General features: G+C 42.8%; 1 protein-coding gene across 2 annotated transcripts in view; it reads right to left on the reverse strand.

Moving 5' to 3' along the window:
* The window catches only part of LOC126469813 (mucolipin-3-like), a 170,607-nt gene that overhangs the window by 120,954 nt on the left and 32,882 nt on the right, over positions 1–16,771 (reverse strand). The window contains exon 1 of one of the 2 annotated variants that reach the window (XM_050097091.1): positions 12,895–13,103. The exons of the other annotated variant lie outside the window; for it this stretch is intronic. Within the exon in view, the coding sequence (XP_049953048.1) occupies positions 12,895–12,991 (97 nt within the window). The 5' untranslated portion in view covers positions 12,992–13,103. Of the gene's footprint in view, positions 1–12,894; positions 13,104–16,771 lie in introns of those variants that run through there. 2 annotated transcript variants of the gene reach the window in all.

Raw genomic sequence — 16,771 nt, forward strand, 5'->3', positions numbered from 1 at the left:
TTTTGTCAACTGCAATGATCACTCCCCCTCCTATGGCCTCTAATCTCTCCCTCCAATATACACAATGTGATCAAAAGTATCCAGACACCTGGCAGAAAATAACTTAAGTTTGTAGTGCCCTCCATCAGTAATGCTGGAATTCAATATGTTGTTGGTCCACCCTTAGCCTTTGTGACAGCTTCCACTCTCACAGGCATACATTCAATTAGGCATGGGAATGTTTCTTAGGGAATGGCAGCCCATTCTTCAAGGGCGCTGCACTGAAGAGAGGTATCAATGTCGGTCGGTGAGGCCTGGCACGAAGTCGACATCCCTAAGGTATTCTATAGGATTCAGGTCAGGACTCTGTGGAGGCCAGACCATTACATGGATGTTATTGCAGTGTAACCACTCTGCCACAGGCCATGCAGTATGAACAGGTACTAAATCGTGTTGGAAGATGCAATTGCCATCCCCGAATTGCTCTTCAACAGTGGAAAGCAACAAAGTGCTTAAAACATCAATATAGGCCTGTGCTCTGATAGTGCCATGCAAAACAAGGGGTGCAAGTCCTCTCCATGAAAAACATGACCACACCATAACACAACTGCCTCCGATTTTTACTGTTGGCACTACACATGCTGGCAGATAATGTTCACCGGGAATTCGCCATACCAACACCCTGCCATCGGATCGCCACAATGTGTACCAAGATTTGTCACTCCACACAATGTTTTTCCACTGTTCTATCATCAAATATTTTCGCTCCTTACACCAAGCAAGGAGTCGTTTGGCATTTAGCAGCACGATGTGTGGCTTATAAGCAGCCGCTCGACCATGAAATCCAAGTTTTCTCACCTCCTGCCTAACTGTCATAGTACTTGCAGTGGATCCTGATACAGTCTGTAATTCCTGGGTGATGGTATGGCTAGATGTCAGTCTATTATACATTATGACGCTCTTCAACTGTTGGTGGTATCTCTCAGTCAACAGACGAGGTCGGCCTGTATGCTTTTGTGCTGTATGTGTCCCTTCATGTTTCCACTTTACTATCACATCACAAACAGTGGACCAACGGATGTTTAGGAGTGTGGAAATCTCGCGTACAGACATATGAGACAAGTGACTCCCAATCACTTGGCCATGTTCGAAGCCTGAGTTCTACGGAGCGGCCCAGTCTGCTCTTTCAAGATGTCTAATGACTAATGAGGTCACTGATATGGAGTACCTGGCAGTAGGTGGCAGCAAAATGCACCCAATATGAAAAAACATATGTTTTGGGGCTGTCCGGATACTTTGGACCACATAGTATACGTTCCATGACTCGCTTCATATCTCAGAGTTTTCCCCTACAGGTTACAGCCACCTCTTCGTCCCAAGAACAATGTGTGCATGAGAACTTTCCTGGAGAGCAGTAAATTCAGGAACTTTATTACAAATACTTTGACAGTTTACTGATAAACTGTGACAGTCTTTATTTCAAATGTCATTTGACTTCCCTTGCTGCATATTGACTGGTGAGTGTTCAGCAGCCTAGCTAAAAAACCCTCTTGTGCTCTCCACAAGTACTCTGCCGCCCGAGTAGCTGCTTCCTTTGTGTAGTGTCTCCCTGAACTATCAAAAGGAGAGTCCTAAAAATCCCCACATGATAATGCAGGTCTAGAAACCTGCAGTCAAGACAGTCACAGAGTTGACGAAGCCTTTGGTTGAGACCCTCCACTTGTCTCCAAACCAAAGGACCCCGATCAACTCTCAGAAAGATGCTGCAAATTTTGACCTCTGCTCGTATCCCGCACATGACACCAGCACTCTTCACCACCTCCACCAGCCTCCTGTATGAACTGAGAATCATCTCACAACCCATTGGACAGACATCATCGGTGCTGATGTGAGCCACAACATGCAGATGACTGCACCCTGCATGCTCGATAGCCACAGGCAAGGCCACCTCCACATATCAAATGAGGCCCCCCAGCAGACATACCGACTACACATTAGCTTTCTTTCCAGTTCTGAACTCCATCCGTCTAAGGAACACCATAACATGCCTAACATTGGAGCTCCTAGTAACTAGTAAACCCCTCCTCCCATGTGCCTGCTTGGACCCTACTGAAGGAGCAGCCATCTGTCCACTCACAGAGTGAATGAATAAGGTCAAGCAGCCAGTCTCCACATTGTTCCTCAGTCTAGAGTGATGTGAACTTGTTACCACCCACCTCTCACCCTGCTGTGGGGGCAGATCCACCAAGTCAAGTGCACTAAGAGGTGCCTCAGAAGCAGAGTCCATTGGCAAAACAAGCAACACATGAGGTGTCGCATGTGACACGCCAGATTCTTCACCAACCATACATCCCGAGGCAGCAGCCTGAAGACGACTGACCGTAGACAAAAGCACATACATTCAGCTGTTCGCAAATTGCAGCCAACACTTCCTGCATCCACACACAGCATGCACCCGTCCTAGCTATCCTAGCAAGACTAACTGAAAAGGGGAACAGCACACAATTCTAGATATGCAACTTGCTACCCTCCTAATGCATCACCAATGGATGCTGATGCGTTAATGAGCTATGTAGCTGGCTGTACAGTGATCAACTATTGTGCTACAGACTGAATGAATTTACACTTACAAATATGTGAGATGAAACAAATTAAACAGAGAAACATGCACGAAGTTCAATAAATATACTATGAGGAAAACACAGAAAAAGAAACACTTAACTTGCCACTCTGTAGATGTACTCTTATCAGCTGAGAGCTGGAGCCTGACTGACTGGCTTACTAAACACTAGGTATGCTTATTACTATGTCATCCACACAGGAGTCTGTCCAATTGTCAAGTGATGGTATGCATGTACGATTCTCCTGTGCGATTGATTTCTTGAATGTCAAATTTAAAACTTTGGCTTTTGTTTTGCTATCTTTAACTGCCCCACCAGACTGGTCAACAAGGGACCGAATGGAAGCCTTCACTCTCAAAACAAAACAGATGAGTAACTACTGCACTACAGACAGATGCTGAAGGTCTTTGGTACCCTTATCCATTATGTCCCAGCACATTAGAACTCCTCCCACAATGTAGCCCAGCATGCAGTCCACTGCTGATAGTGTTGTCACGAAATAGTTTGGCATTTAACAACTTTGTTACTTTGGTAGCTTTCAGAGTCTAAATCAGGGGTGTACCATTTCACACACCCTTGATACATTTAAATTACTCTGCAAGTTCCTCTAGAGCTTTATGGATGTAGAGAGGTGACAATTTTTCAAACAAACCTTCTATATGTTCATCAACAATAAACATTATTTACCACAGGAAGTGGTCCATCACTATTACTGCTTTCACCCATATTCAAAGGTGTCTCACCCAGATTAACCCCACATGGTTGCTTTGGGTTTTCTGTGTCCAACGGACCACTCAAATCGCTGGGAGTGTAAGAAGGTGATTTAAGTTTATTGGAAGTCCCATAAGCAACTAATAAAGGAAGTGTCTACCCGGACACAGCCCCACTTGCCTAGGAAAGCTCAGTACAATTGAGGTGCGCCAGGTTTCCCAGAGATTGCCCACTAATGACTGTTCCACCTCAAGAGCCATGCATCTCATTGGCATGCAGCACATCTTGAGATCGATTCACTTTTTTTGCAGAGCTTTTCATCCTCCTGGTGACACTGGCAATTAAGCCAAGAAACATGTTCCCTGTGACATACAGTTGGTTGGTTGGTTTAAAAGAGGGGAGGGGGGGGGGGGGGGACAAACTGCTAGCTCATCAGTCCCTTGTTCCGATTAAAATAATTCCACAAGAGTGGGAGTAAAATAATCGAGACATACAAAACACAGCTGGAAGAAAGAAGAAAACCACAAGAATGACAGATGAGCAACAAACACTACAATAGACAAATTTGGACAAGAAAACCAGAGAGAGACGCAAGAAACATGTTGAAGAGATCAAAACACGAGAGCAGATGACCATGGCTGGCTGACCATGAGAATAATAAAGAGAAGCCAGCCACTCTGCAACATATTAAAACCTCCACCCTAAACGCACTAGGGTGGAGGACACAGAGGGACAAATGACATGGCCTAACACTTAGATCAAAAGATAAAACCCACCCTCACAAATAAAATGTGAAACTAAATCAGCCGATGAGGCATTGTCAGATAAAATTAGCGGTAACGAGTCTGGTAACCCAAGATTTCGTCGCAGGGCAGTCAAAGTGGGACAGTGCACCAGAATATAGGCCACTGTCGACTGGGCGCCGCACCAACACTGAGGCGGGTCTTCACTGAGCAAGATAGCTGTGGGTCGCCCAAGTGTGGCTAATGCAGAGCCGGCAGAGAACCACATAGTCCCTATGAGAGGACGCGTGGAGGACTTCCACACATTTGTAGTCTCCTTAATGATACACAGTTTGTTGTGCATACTGTTAGCCATTCCATCTCCTAAAGCTGAAATACCCTGTGGTGTAAGACACATCGCAGCTCAGTTTCCAAGATGCCAATCTCTGGAAGCAGTTTCCGTGTAGCCTGTTTGGTCAGCCTGTCAGCAAGTTCATTGCCTGGGATTCCGGCGTGTCCTGGAGTCCACACAAACACCACTAAATGACGGGAGCGCTCCAGGGCATAGATGGACTCCTGAATGGACGCTACCGAATGATGCCGAGGGTAGTACTGGTCAATAGCTTGTAGGCTGCTCAAGGAGTCTTACACAGAAGAAATGACTCGTCAGGCCATGAGTGGATGTGCTCAAGAGCATGAGATGGCCGCCAGCTCTGCAGTTAGTTTGTTTTGTTTTAGGGCACAAAAAACAACTGAGGTCATACGCGCCCAAGTCAAAACTATAGGACAGAATAGGAGACAGCTAAAAAAGGCACATGGAAAAAGGACTAAAGGACACCATACAAAAATGGAGGTCCAAAACTAAAAATTAAATGGCATTCACCATATTGCTTCAGCGGATAAAAAGTAGAACGCTGTCGACAGCTCGCGCGTCATTCGCTAAAATGTCTGATAAATCAGATGGCAAACCCAAGCTCGAACATTGCTGTTGTGGTCTTCAGTCGAGAGAGTGGTTTGATGCAGCTCTCCATGCTACTCTATCCTGTGCAAGCTGCTTCATCTCCCAGTACCTACTGCAACCTATATTCTTCTGAATCTGCTTACTGTATTCATCTCTTTGTCTCCCTCTACGATTTTTACCCTCCACAATGCCCTCCAATACTAAATTGGTGATCCCTTGATGCCTCAGAATATGTCCTACCAAGCGATCTCTTCTTCTAGTCAAGTTTCTCTTCTCCCCAATTCTATTCAATACCTCTTAATTAGTTATGTGATCTACCCATCTAATCCTCAGCATTCTTCTGTAGCACCACATTTCGAAAACTTCTATTCTCTTCTTGTCTTAACTATTTACTGTCCACATTTCACTTCCATACATGGCTACACTCCATACAAATACTTTCAGAAACCACTTCCCGACACTTAAATCTATACTCGATGTTAACAAATTTCTCTTCTTCAGAAACGCTTTTCTTGCCATTGCCAGTCTACATTTTACATCCTTTCTACTTCGACCATCATCAATTATTTTGCTCCCCAAATAGCAAAACTCCTTTACTACTTTAAGTGTCTCATTTCCTAATCTAATTCCCTCAGCATCGCCCAACTTATTTCGGCTACATTCCATTATCCTTGTTTTGCTTTTGTAGATGTTCATCTTATATCCTCCTTTCAAGACAATGTCCATTCTGTTCAGCTGTTCTTCCAGGTCCTTTGCTGTCTCTGACAGAATTTCAATGTCAATGGCGAACCTCAAAGTTTTTATTTCTTCTCCATGGATTTTAATTCCTACTCCGAATTTTTCTTTTGTTTCCTTTACTGCTTGCCCAATATACAAATTGAATAACATTGGGGATAGGCTACAACCCTGTCTCACACCCTTCCCAACCACCGCTTCCCTTTCATGTTCCTCGACTAGTATAACTGGTTTCTGTACAAATTGTAAATAGCCTTTCACTCCCTGTATTTTACCCCTGCCACCTTCACAATTTGAAAGAGAGTATTCCAATCAACATTGTCAAAAGCTTTCTCTAAGTCTACAAATGCTAGAAATGTAGGTTTGCCTTTCCTTAATCTATTTTCTAAGATAAGTCATAGGGTCAATATTACCTCACGTGTTCCAACATTTCTACGGAATCCAAACTGGTCTTCCCCGAGGTCAGCTTCTACCAGCTTTTCTATTCGTCTGTAAAGAAATCGTGTTAGCATTTTGCAGCCATGGCTTATTAAACTGATAGTTCAGTAATTTTCACCTCTGTCAACAGCTGCTTTCTTTGAGATTGGAATTACTATATTCTTCTTGAAGTCTGAGGGTATTTCGCCTATCTCGTACATCTTGCTCACTAGATGGTAGAGTTTTGTTAGGCCTGACTCTCCCAAGGCTATCAGTAGTTCTAACGGAATGTTGTCTAGTCCCGGGGCCTTGTTTCGACTTAAGTCTTTCAGTGCTCTGTCAAACTCTTCACACTGTATCATATCTCCCATTTCATCTTCATCTGCATCCTCTTCCATTTCCATAATATTGTCATCAAGGACATCACCCTTGTATAGACCCTCTATATACTCCTTCCACCTTTCTGCTTTCCTTTCTTTGTTTAGAACTGGGTTTCCATCTGAGCTCTTGATATTCATGCAAGTGGTTCTCTTTTCTCCAAAGGTCTCTCTAATTTTCCTGTAGGCAGTATCTATCTTATCCCTAGTGATATATGCCTCTACATGCTTACATTTGTCATCTAGCCATCCCTGCTTAGCTAATTTGCACTTCCTGTCGATCTCATTTTTGAGATGTTTGTATTTTTGCCTGCTTCATTTACTGCATTTTTGTATTTTCTCCTTTCATCAATTAAATTCAATATCTCTTCTGTTACCCAAGGATTTCTATAGGCCCTCATCTTTTTGCCTACTTGATTCTCTGCTGCCTTCACTATTTCATCCCTCAAAGCTACCCATTCTTCTTCTACTGTATTTCTTTCCCCCATTCCTGTCAATTGTTCCCTTATGCTTTCCCTGAAACTCTGTACAACCTCTGGTTCTGTCAGTTTATCCAGGTCCCATCTCCTTAAATTCCCACCTTTTTGCAGTTTCTTCAGTTTTAATCGACAATTCATAACCAATAGATTGTGGTCAGAGTCCACATCTACCCCTGGAAATGTCTTACAATTTAAAATCTGGTTCCTACATCTCTGTCTTACCATTATATAACCTATCTGAAACCTTCCAGTATCTCTACACTTCTTCCATGTACACAACCTTCTTTCATGATTCTTGAACCAAGTGCTGCCTATAATTAAGTTTCGCTCTGTGCAAAATCTACCAGGTGGCTTCCTCTTTCATTCCTTACCCCCATTCCATATTCACCTACTATGATTCCTTCTCTTCCTTTTACTACTATCAAATTCCAGTCACCCATGACTATTAAATTTTCATCTCCCTTCATTATCTGAATAATTTCTTTTATCTCATCATATACTTCATCAATCTCTTCGTCATCTGCGGAGCTAGTTGGCATATAAACTTGTACTACTGTGGTAAGCATGGGCTTCATATCTATCTTGGCCACAATAATGCGTTCACTACACTGTTTGTAGTAGTTTACCCGCATTCCAATTTTTTTTATTCATTATTAAACCTACTCTGGCATTACCCCTATTTGATTTTGTATTTATAACCCTGTATTCACCTGACCAAAAGTCTTGTTCCTCCTGCCACTGAACTTCACTAATTCCCACTATATCGAACTTTAACCTAATCTTTTCCCCTTTTAAATTTTCTAACCTACCTGCCCGATTAAGGGATCTGACATTCAATGCTCCAACCCGTAGAACGCCAGTTTTCTTTTTCCTGATAACGTCTCCTGAGTAGTCCCCGCCCAGAAATCCGAATGGGGGACTATTTTACCTCTGGAGTATTTTACTCAAGAGGACGCCATCATTATTTAACCATACAGCAAAGCTGCATGCCCTTGGGAAAAATCATGGCTGTAGTTTCCTCTTGCTTTCAGCCATTCGCAGTACCAGCACGGCAAGGACATTTTGGTTAGTGTTACAAGGCCAGATCAGTCAATCATCCAGACTGTTGCCCCTGCAACTACTGAAAAGGCTGCTGTCCTTCTTCAGGAACCACACATTTGTCTGGCCTCTCAACAGATACCCCTCCGTTTTGGTTGCACCTATGGTACGGCTATCTGTATCACTGAGACACGCATGCCTCCCCACCAACGGCAAGGTCCATGGTTCATGTGGGGGAGCTCAAACGTAAATTGAAAAAAAGGCATTCCAGCAGGAAGTGGCAGACAGTTAAAATTTGGCCGCAATGCGTACAAAGCGATGGGGCAGTGCCCAATACGCAGCCGAGTTAAAATAATCTCCTCCTCGAGGGAGGCCCGAGACGAGGTCACCCAAGGCACTAGGAGAGGTTTAATAAGCCATAGCTTATTCCCATGAAGGGAGGACCATTGGCGCTGCCAAAGGGACACCACCTCCAGACCGAGGGCAACGCAGAGGTCATCGGACGGAATATAGGTACTTGGACTGAGGTACCAGGTCTGCAGCCTTGGCAGCAGCATCAGCAGCCTGGCAGATCGACATGACCAGGGACCCACAGAAACATGACATTGGCTCCACCAAGGGTGAGCAAGTGACAGTTTTCCTGGACCTGCTGCACCAGGGGATGAGCAGTGTACAGTGCACAGAGACTTTGGAGGGCACTGAGTGAGTCTGAGAAGAGGACACAAGTGGGAAGGCTGTGTCGCTGGATGTACTCCGTGGCCTGATACAAGATGAAAAGCTCGGCTGTAAATACTGAGGAGACTGCTGGATCCAAAACCGAAAGACACGGGTGCCAATGACGAAGGCACACCCAACCCCATGGTCAGTCCGAGAGCCATCAGTGTGTACGAAGGTATTATCTCTAAGTTCCATGCGAAGGTCTTGAAACTGAAGGCGATAGACGGAGGCTGGAGTAGTGTCCTCAGGAAGCGAATGAAGGCCTAGGGGAACATGGGCTGCTTCAAGCCAAGGTGGTGAAGGGTTCACACCCGTTGGGAAAGCTGCAGGTAGTGTGAAGTTAAGCTACCATATCAAGTGGCGAAAGCGGATTCCAGGAAGTAACAGAAGAGGGATGAACCCCCTACTGACAATCAAAGGAATCATCAAAGAAAGAGGCATAGGACGGGTGGCCACACATGGCAGACAAACAGCATGCATACCTGCTGAGGCGAAAGTCATGGTGGTAGGACAGTGGTAGTTCAGCAGCTTCCGCATACAGACTCTCAACTGGACTGGTGTAAAAGGTGCCTATGGCCAAATGGATGCCATGATGATGGATAGCGTTGAGATGGTGTAAAAGGGATAGGTGTGCAGTTGCATAAACAAAGCACCCATATTAGAGTTTCGAACGGACAAGGGACCAGCATGAACCAAGAAGGGTGGTTCGATCAGCACCCCAGGAAGTACCACTGAGGACATGTAGGACATTGAGTGACTGTGTACAGTGGGCTGCCAGTTAAGAGACATGGAGTCAATCATGATTTTGACTTTCTATGGAGGTGACCCCCTCAAAAGCGAGGATGAACACCCTGGTATCAATCTTGTTGTCTGGCGAGCCTCGTCCTATCTGCTGTATGAAGGAGCTTTATTTCCCACAAGATAAATACTTTAGTGAGAAATCTTAATATTAAAAGGTATCTCCATAGAGGCAAAGTAGATAATTTTAGGACACCAATTGTGTATTAGAAATATCATAGGCTTGGAGAAGTAAAGTTTTGAAGCTTCCGACACAATACCACCTATTTACAATGCAATGGTGATTTGGAAAGAATGCGATTCTTCATTAGCTGTTTCCAGTTTTGGGATTTGTTATTAATGTGATACCTCACTGACAGACCAATGATGTTATTAACATGGAAGATACAATACTCAAGACATCATCAAGATGAAAACATTAGAAAACAGAAACTGACAAATTAACAGGTCTTCCACAATAATAGATTTTTTAGGACTATTATTGTTATTAACATTCTCAAACATAGTATCAACTTGAAAATATCGGGCCACAATGGAGAAATAGGGGATTTCATCAAACACTTTAGTGCAGCTTTGGAATGCACAACTTACATAAAAAAAAGACTACCAAGACACATTCTTTGGCTTTGCCAACTCACAATCAAATTTTCACCTTGCATCCTAGACCTCAGTCTACACTACAGTTTGGTGCAGGTAGCTGAATGGTCCAATTCCACTCATCTGCTTTGACCTGTGACATAACTTGTGTGACACTAAGTGCAGCACATTTGAAATGGACTGTACAGACGTCACATTGGAGCAAGAGATGGCACAGGGCACACACTAGTGTGGGACATTTATGTTTCTAAACTGTTCATGAGTGTAGTGAAGCACTAGCCTTAGAGAGAGAGAGAGAGAGAGAGAGAGAGAGTTTTGTTTGAGCTATATAGGTCAAATGAAATAATTGATTCCAGATGTCTTTTTATACTTTCTTATTCTGTTTTTGAGGATTTCACTTTTTTTTTAAATTGTGATGTTATTCTTATTGTTGTACATTTAGCATGTCCCCACCATAAACCTCCTACTTCCCGTGATTGTCCTGTTAGTTTCATTTTATCGCTGGAGTGAAATATTTCATAGCATTTACAGCTTTGTTTGCAGGTGTATTTAGTGACGTTATGGTTACCACATAGCTGGAAACAGGAGGATCCGCCACCTTCATGGTGCCACAGCTCAAAGCAGACAGGCAGAATCTGAATTTTCGGTATTGCCGTCCAGTGTTACTGCATCATCATAAAGAAACCTATACAGATGTAGTATACAACACAATACAAAACAAAACATTGCTCCTCTCAATGGATCACTGTCTCCACTAGGTCTATAGAAGTCTAGTAAAGAACATAATCAGAGCTACTACTCACAAGCATTAAACCACATGTTATAAATAAAATACACAACCAAGATGTACAACTGCAACATATCAACAAAAATATCCTGAAGGCTAGCTATGTAACATAGGATTTCACACTTCAAAGAATATACCATGAGTCTTGCTGCTCACTAGGCCTAAAACCTGCTTGTAATTGCATTAAGCCTTGATTCACTGATCACACTGCTATGCACAGGTGTATGGTAATTTGGACTGTCACGTACCATCGAAAAAATACACGCCACAGAACTAATGGAAAATTGACTGACAATGTTTTCTTATGCTGCAGAAATGAATGTAACTTGCAGAAAATTAAAAAATCAACTTGTTAGTCATTTGAAGCAATCCAGGGAAAGTTAATAAAAATGCAAATCTAGGATGTTTTAGTCTATAACAGTGACTAAAATGGTGACCCAATTGCAGTATTCAAACTTAACTTTAAAGTTTTTGTTTATGCTATAACGTCATCTTAAAACTAAACAAGACTATACACACAATAATTTGTGTGACACAGTTTCTTTGCATTTAATGTACTGCTGCAGAATAATTCAACAAAGCACATAGCCTGCAAACTTTTTCTCAACTGTTCTGTTCCCTCCTCCTGAGGTTGGAGAAGTCAAGATGTCAGGCAACTAGTGTCATATGCCACTTTACTCGCAACCTTAATAATGAAAAATGAAAGTCTACAATTGTACCATTGTTAAATGACACGATTTATTTCACTGTGCTGTTTTCAAGTTAAAAGGTATGTACAGCAGTTCCTGGTCCATTACAGGAGCTCTGACTCCATGGAAAAGAAAGTACACTCAATACCAAGTTATCACTACCGAATGTTGGCTTCATCCCATAATGTAATACTGATATATTTGTGATGTCATACATGCACAAAGAGAAAGAGAACAAAACAATGACAATATTTCTTTTGGCTTTAGATAAGTTTATGGAATGGAGGTTGCAGTGACTGATTGGTAACAGAGCCCAAGGTACAGGTTATGCTGAAAGGTGACAATCTGGTTGTGAGTTGGCAAAAACAATCAACATCGATACAACAATCCAGTTGTTAGATACTGATCTGGAGCATAGCTCAAGGTCTAGGTTAGGTCGAAAAGTGACTGTTTGGTAGTGATTTGGCAAAGTGGTACTGGAACTTCAGTTAATCCAAAAGCAAGCTCACTATGCGCAGTGTTTCATATCCCAGGAGGTTGATTCAATCTACCAATACTGGATGTCGGTTTTAAGCCATGAAGGAATGTTGTAGAATGTGAAATGCGGCCACAAACTGAGAAAGCAAAACACTTGCCCTATTTATTTTCCCTACATATTTTTTTCGGAGTGAAAGTTTTACTAACAGACTGATCTGTAGGGCAGCAGGAAGTCTATATTAGGTTGGAAGGTAAATCCAGTGAATGTCATGTAACCATTATTTTTTGTGTGTATGAGAAAGGGTAGGAAAGGGGGCAGAGGTGGGGATATAATACGAGAACGTTAATTCCCCTGTATTTCACTTTAAATAGTGAAGAATTCGAGATATTACTTATCACTTGGTTAGCCTACACACAATACCAAACAATTAAGATTCGTCGATGTTTACGTCAGGTGAGACATGTCTGCTATTTACGGTATTACGAAAATATTATCTGAATGGTTTTGAGTTCCATAGGTTTGTTTTCAGATGATGGAAATTCGTCTGCATACTGCACATGACATACAGAAGTCCTATTGAAACTTCACGAAGTTGTAACACATATTCACATGTGATGACACGAATGACACTTATAGTATTCCATTTCTAAATGTAGTGGCAACACAGTAACGTACAATGAGATTAAGAACAAGTATCAACAAACAACCGATAGAAACTAAAGTTCTCTCGTGCACCGCTCAAATTCTAGAAAGGCTAATTACTCTAATTTTTCAGAGTAATCACTTACGTATCCTGTTAACCTCCACAGTAGGGCTTTCACTACGCACACAGTTCCCTTCATTGCGGTGTGAACATTCACTCGCTGTCACTTCAGCGGACAGCATTCTTACCACTGCATTTGTAGTATCAACACTACATTTGACAATTGCGGTTCTGGGTCAAAGATCCACATTTGCGAAGATATGATCATTATCAGTTGAAACAGACTATACGGGGAAAAAACAATCGAAGGTTGATATACAGCAAATAGTTGAGAATTAAGATCAACTACAGCAAAGTCAGCCGTGCGCAAGAACTGTAGGACGTCATGGGTAGAGGCAACCGATTAGAAAATTAGCTAAATATTCGCACATATGAAACAAAAAACGTAACTGTTTAAAGCTCTTTTAGTTTACGACAAAACTGGAAAAATGAGTTTTTATTTAGCACATTCAGTTTAAAATCAGTTCATTCTGGCAGTCACGTCACTTCATGTCGCGTCAAAACATTTCACAATGGGTTTCAAATGGTGGTATTCACACAAGCCGTCAACGGACCGTCACCTCAAGTCAGGGTTTCTCGGGAAATCAGTTTTGACTGTTTCGTCATATGGAATCGTCTGAAGTTAACCCATTTTCGCCGCCTTCATGCATGTTTTAGAAGTGGATTTTGTACTTCTTTCTCTTTTTAATCTTAATTTTACCATTGTGCTTTGCAGTCGTGGCAAATTGCAAATGTTCCATGACGACTTGGATATTTTCTTCACTGGGCGTCATTCCGCAAGTGAGATCAGATATGTGAAAGCGAAAAATTATTTAGAGTTTACAATGACTGAACAGAGCTAACATCCACACTGTATGTAAATGACAATTTGACGAAACAGTTTTCATTAAATACTTTTTAAGTGAAAAAGTTAGTGTGACGGCGTAAGCTGTCGCCAGCACACCGGTCGGCAAAGATGTAGCAAGAAGATCGATAGTAGGTGCTGAGTCATGTGCGCCTATCACGAGAGAAGCCAAAGACAGACTCGCAAGCAACATGCTGGCAACGCCCTCTCGACCGTAAGTATTTAGATCGCCGCCGCGGACCGGAGGGCTTATCGCTGTATCCCTTCCTCTCGCCACCTCCACACCCAGCATCTCCTTCATCAGGGAAACTTCCAGCACCTCCACATCCCAGATGTTGAACTTCGCTGTAACATCTACTCTTCCTATCAACGTAGCCTGGTCTTGTTCCCCCACCCCCCCACCCCCCCACCCCCTTCCCCTCACCCCATGCAACCCCTATTCCTCTCCCCTCCTTCTCCCAGAGCGGATTTCCCTCCTTCCCCCTGAGTCCCTGCACCCCTCCTCAGCTGTTTTCCTCTCCTGTCCCTTTCCTCCCCAGCTCCCCTTCCGCGCGCCCCCTATCTCATCCCCCTTTCTCTCCCCTCCTCCTTTGCCCTTCTCCCTTCCCCCCCCCCCCCCCTCCCCCCAGCGGATCCTCCCAGGTTTTTATTCATTGTCAAGTGTGCTGCGTTAGTGTTGCGTGGTTTTAATTGCGTGCTCGACCTGTATATAGTCCATTATTGTTCGTGTGCTTTTTATACTGTGGCCGACTTTTAACTTGTTTTTGCCTCCAGTGTTTTTTAAGTGCGCTTCAAATTGCCAGCTGTGTTCTTTTAACTTTATGTCGACTTTTGAACTGCCCCCAGTGAATGTCCTCGTATTAGTGTGTATTTTACCTCCCATCATCTCCATTTACAGTGTTTTATGTCCCCCTTTTCATCCCCCTTTTATGTAACAGTTCACCTTTCTGCATTTTTTTGGTAAAGCCCTTTAGCTGAAGAGCGGTGGACTGTGCCACTGCCAGCCATCCTCTGTCCTTCTACATCTACATGTATACTCCGCTAGCCACCAAGCGGTGTGTGGCGGAGGGCACAATTCGCGCCAAAGTCATATTCCCCTCCCCACCCCCCCAACCCCCAACCCCTCTGTTCCACTCGCGGATCGCGCGAGGGAAAAACGACTCTCTGAACGCCTCAGTATGAGCTCTGGTTTCGCTTATCTTTGAATGGTGATCACTGCGTGATTTGAAACTTTGTGCCCTTGTGGGGCAGGGGTGAAATTACAATAAAGAAAAGAAAAAAAATGGAGGGCTCAGTCTCAGTCAGTAGCTCAGTCTCAGTCTCTCAGACACTTGCTTAGTCACTAGCTCAGTCACTATTCTAGTTGGCTTCTATCAGTACATTGCTACCAGTTTAGTGTATATAGCAGGACTTGTACTTTACCCATAACAACACTAAAGTTTGTTATGGCTACAATACCGATACTGCCTGTAAGAGGACTGTCACAGAAGAGCTTGGACTCTCTTAAAGATAAGTAGCTTCATGTTTATGTAAATAAACAACCCTGTTAAGGTATTGTGCAATTGTACGGTAGAAAGAGCTCAACAGCCACCATACAACATCCTCTCCCTTTTTTCCTATGGTAAAAGACTCTACAGTTAGTTCTAACGCAGGAGAAAAAATATAGTTGTTTATCACATTGTAAGAACACTACCACCTACTTATAAAACGCATACAAAAATTATCGAAACGATAATTTTCATTTCATTATACACAACCAACAACATCCAAACACATTATCAATATCACATATCGATTATTCGATTATGTCACTCCCACTGTATTCTAATTTATAAGAAAACAATGGATGAGGTAAACAGGCTCTATTAATAAAGCTCACATCTAATTCAAATGCATAGAAATACCTTAGACTCATCTCCTATTTTGATCTAGTCACTACTCTGCCTATATCATTAGCTTCAATACCCTCAAGTCCCTGTTTTCTCTGGATGTTTTTCTTCCTCTCCCATCCTCTCTCTACACCAAATATCTTACCGCTTATAACCCTCCAGATCTCAATCCCTTGTGAGCTGCCTGTACTATTGCTGTTGTCCCATCATTGTAATTACAGCCATCTTCAAGCTATATCAGCATCATGTCACTAACAGCATCAGCAACACCAGGAATGAAGTATCACAGCACCATCATCTCCACCAGCAATAGCGCAAGTATCACTATCTTCTGACAACATATATCCCCATTTACAGCACTTGAAAATTGTAAAATTAATAAACATGATGTGATTAAAGTACTAACAGACAGTTTTATGAACTAACAAATTTTGCGACTTTCTCAATATGCACTGTCTGACAAAAGAAGTGAAGTACTCAGAAGACATTGTTGAATGTTCAAAAATGCTCAAATGTGTGTGAAATCTTGCAAAAATGCTCAAATGTGTGTGAAATCTTATGGGACTTAACTGCTATGGTCCTCAGTCCCTAAGCTTACACACTACTTACCCTAAATTACCCTAAGGACAAACACACACATCCTTGCCCAATGGAGGACTCGAACCTCCGTTGCACAGGCCATGACTGCAGCGCCTTAGACTGCTCGGCTAATCTCGCGTGGCATTGTTGAACCTCAATTTAACTTCATACATGAACACATCAATGGCAGGTATATAAATGGTTCAAATGGCTCTGAGCACTATGGGACTTAACATCTATGGTCATCAGTCCCCGAGAACTTAGAACTACTTAAACCTAACTAACCTAAGGACATCACACAACACCCAGTCATCACGGGTATGTAAAGGATTAGAGTTACAATACTCTATGACAGGTTGAACAGCCATCAGAATGCATTAGTCTTGTTTGTATTTAGTGTTGTTAATAGAGCTGGTAGGGTATGCACTGAGGCGACAGAAGTCATGGGACAGACATATGCACATATACAGACAGCGGTAATATCGCGTACACAAGGTATAAAAGGGCAGTGCACTGGCAGAGCTGTGATGATGATGTTTGGTTTGGTGGGCGCTCAACTGCGTGGTCATCACAGTCCAATTTTTTGCACA

The sequence above is a fragment of the Schistocerca serialis genome, chromosome 3 (assembly GCF_023864345.2).
Source record: "Schistocerca serialis cubense isolate TAMUIC-IGC-003099 chromosome 3, iqSchSeri2.2, whole genome shotgun sequence".
NCBI classification, from domain to species: Eukaryota; Metazoa; Arthropoda; class Insecta; order Orthoptera; family Acrididae; genus Schistocerca; species Schistocerca serialis.